Source organism: Ictidomys tridecemlineatus, chromosome 1 (genome assembly GCF_052094955.1).
Source record: "Ictidomys tridecemlineatus isolate mIctTri1 chromosome 1, mIctTri1.hap1, whole genome shotgun sequence".
NCBI lineage: Eukaryota > Metazoa > Chordata > Mammalia > Rodentia > Sciuridae > Ictidomys > Ictidomys tridecemlineatus.
Window position 1 is genome coordinate 189195131 of NC_135477.1, and position 3156 is coordinate 189198286.

Consider the following 3156-nt stretch of genomic DNA (forward strand, 5'->3'; position numbering starts at 1 on the left):
CTGGGGCTGTGGCTCAGTGGGAGAGCACTTGCCTCACACGTGTGAGGTACTAGGTTTGATCCTCAGCACCATGTAAAAATAAATAAATAAAATAAAGGTATTTTTATATTAAAAATATTTTAAAAAGAACAGAAAATGTGCTGTGACTGCAGACTCTGCAGGAAGGTGGTGGTGTCTTGCCTGACACAGTCTGGCTGGTCACCTGAGGGGAGGGAGGGAGGGGAGGAGGGGTGGGAGAAGGAAAGTCTCCTGCACAGTGTGTTTCTGTGCAGCCTCTGGGGCAGAAACGGTGAACATTCTCCCCACATTCCCTGTGCTCCTCCAACATATCATCCATAACCACTATTGTTTCTTCATTGTAATGATACACCTATGTGATTACAAATTTTATTTCCCTTTTTATCTCTCCTTTTTGCCAAAAGCTTTACTTTTATTTTTTCCTTTAATTAATTAATTAATTTAATTATTTGGCACCAGGAATTAAACCCAGGGGTGCTTAACCATTTAGCCACATCCCCAGCCCTTTTAAAAAACATTTTATTTATAGACAGAGTCTTGCTTAGGGCCTTGCTAAGTTGCTAAGGCTGGCTTTGAACTTTTGATCCTTCTGCCTCAGCCTCCAGAGTCACTGGGAGTACAAGTGTGTAAAGCTTGCCTTGCAAGCTTTAATTTTTATACTTAAAATTTTATACTTTTGTGATGGAAATATCAGACCTGAATGAAATGAAATTATAAAATCATTATGAGGAAGAGTCTATGCCTGGGGAAAGGGTTAATTCTCCTATACTATGTAACTCTCTGAACACTGTACAAACATAGGTACATCACTTAATTGCTAGGCCAATTAACCACTGTCAACTATGAGCTTATAGGCTTAGTTCTTTGGGAGGGAACTTGAGTTACTGCTGTCTGTGGTGAGGGCCACTTCATGAGAACACTCGCAGGTGTTGTACTGTCCTTGTTCTACACCCGTGAACTACTTAACCTAGTTCCCTGTGCATGGTCTTCCATCACGTAGGCAAGAATTCAAACCCACCATTGTCAGGACGGTTATGAAATGATGTCAGATCTCCCATCAAAACCCCTTGTAACATCAGCTCGGGGCCCAGAACTTCAGAGCACCAGCCTATTTTGGTCCACAGGATTAAATAAAGAAGTTCTTAATAAATAAGCAGAAAGTTCTTCAGCTCTTCTAGCGGCGCTTGGTCTCCTGCTGAGCGTGATTTCTATAACACTTCCATTTAATGCATTTAATAATAAAATAAAAACATTTTTAATCTGTGTAAAAAACATCACTAGACAGTCAGAACAGGATTATTTCGATATGACTCAGTAAGTATTCCCTCTTAGAGCTGCTTTATAAGTTCAATGGCTTATGCCAATAACTTCACTCATTAGTTCAGCTAATGAGTCAGGATATATTTTATAAGGTTGCCAACATTATTGTAAATATGTCAGGTCCACTAAAGGACATGTTTTTCAGTTTTCTCCCTGATCTGCCTTCTCGGCATTGCTGTGAGGCGCATCGGGAGTGGAGCTGGGCAGGTTGTTGAGCCTGGTGTGTCAGGAGAACGGTGGTTGCACGCGTTATCACAGAGCAAAGCTGGACCCTGCAGTTGTGAGCACACACTGTTTGTCCAGAGCAAGGCTCAGTGGGAACCTGACATACGTCCGCCCTCCCTTTCCCTCCATCAGGTCCAAAGCATGACGTCCACAGCCAACCACACGGTGCGGATGGAGTTCTACCTCACACTATTCTCCGAGGCCCAGGAGTTCCAGCTTGCACACGGCTTCCTGTTCTTGCTGATTTACTTGGTAGCACTGATGGGGAACCTTCTCATCATCATCCTGGTAACTGTGGACCAGTGTCTCCACACCCCCATGTACTTCTTCCTGAAGAACTTGTCCCTCCTGGATGCTTGCCTTGTCTCAGTCACTGTCCCCAACTTCATTGTGAGCTCCTTGTGCCACAGGAGCACCATCTCTTTCCCAGGATGTGTCTCACAGGTCTTGTTAGTAATTCAGTTTGCTTCATCTGAGCTGTCCGTCCTCAACGCCATGTCCTACGACCGCTATGTGGCTATCTGCCACCCCCTGCACTATGACATCATCATGAACAAGGGGCTCTGTGTGCGGATGGTAGCTGTCTCCTGGTTCCTTGGGGGCATGTTTGGGGTCTTATACTCTGTAGGAACTTTCTCTTTATCTTTCTGTGGCTCCAGAAAACTCCCACAATTTTTCTGTGATGTCCCCTCTCTGCTGAAGATTTCTTGCTCAAAGTCACATGTCACCATTGATGTTACTGTGGTCATTGGAGTCACATTTGGACTTTCCTGTGTTCTGTCCATTGGATTTTCATACGTGTACATTTTCAAAACTGTCACAAGAATGCCATCCTCACAAGGACGGTCAAGAGCCTTCTCCACCTGCACACCCCATCTCATAGTGGTGACCACATTTTTTGTGACAGGCATCACTGCCTATTTGAAGCCAGTGCCAGAATCCCCACATCCTGTGGACTTTCTGGTGTCTGTTCTCTATTCCGTGATGCCTCCATCTTTGAACCCTGTGATATACAGCCTGAGGAACAAGGACGTCAAAGCCTCTCTGTGGAAGATTGTATGGAAACTGTGTCATAAGTATTATGGGGGAAACAAGAGAACTAGTTTGTAGGAAGGATCAGTGACATGTCCTTTTGATGTTGCTGTGTGTGTTTTTAATAATTATGTAGATCTTCATGATGTAATGTAAACAAATCAATATCTTGAATCAAGTACACAATTTAACTTATAAGTTAAGGAATGAGATTTGCAGGTTTGTGATCAGCTTCATGACCTCAGAACCTGTGTTGAGCTGGACAGATGTTCCTCCAGTGTTTCCATGTAATTTGCTCAGAAGCACATGATGGGCTCTGGATGAGGCTTGCAAGCTGCCAGCCTCCAGCTCTGAGGAACCGGTGCACACATTCCTTCACCTTGCAGAAGGGACCTTGCTGATGTGATGAGGCAGTGTGGAATGGGCAGATTGCCCAGGTGTCGCCATCTAAGCATGTCAACCCTACAAGCCATGGGCCTCCTAAAACTCGCCTAGAGGGAAAGATGTGCTGTGGGAAGCCAGACCTGCATCGCTGGCACTGGAGATGCAAGGTCGTAAGCT

The 3156-nt window shown here is 44.6% G+C and overlaps 1 protein-coding gene across 1 annotated transcript; it reads left to right on the forward strand.

The window, feature by feature from the left end:
- The first annotated feature begins 1763 nt into the window (after positions 1–1763).
- LOC101968317 (olfactory receptor 14A2-like) lies at positions 1764–2768 on the forward strand. The gene has a single exon (XM_013366483.3). The coding sequence runs from the start codon at positions 1825–1827 to the stop codon at positions 2671–2673; it is 849 nt and encodes a 282-aa protein (XP_013221937.2). The 5' UTR covers positions 1764–1824; the 3' UTR covers positions 2674–2768.
- Positions 2769–3156: the final 388 nt, after the last annotated feature.

What these genes read in the sequence shown, in the direction of transcription:
- LOC101968317 (XM_013366483.3), top strand. Translation starts at nt 1,825, where the DNA reads ATGGGGAACCTTCTCATCATCATCCTGGTAACTGTGGACCAGTGTCTC.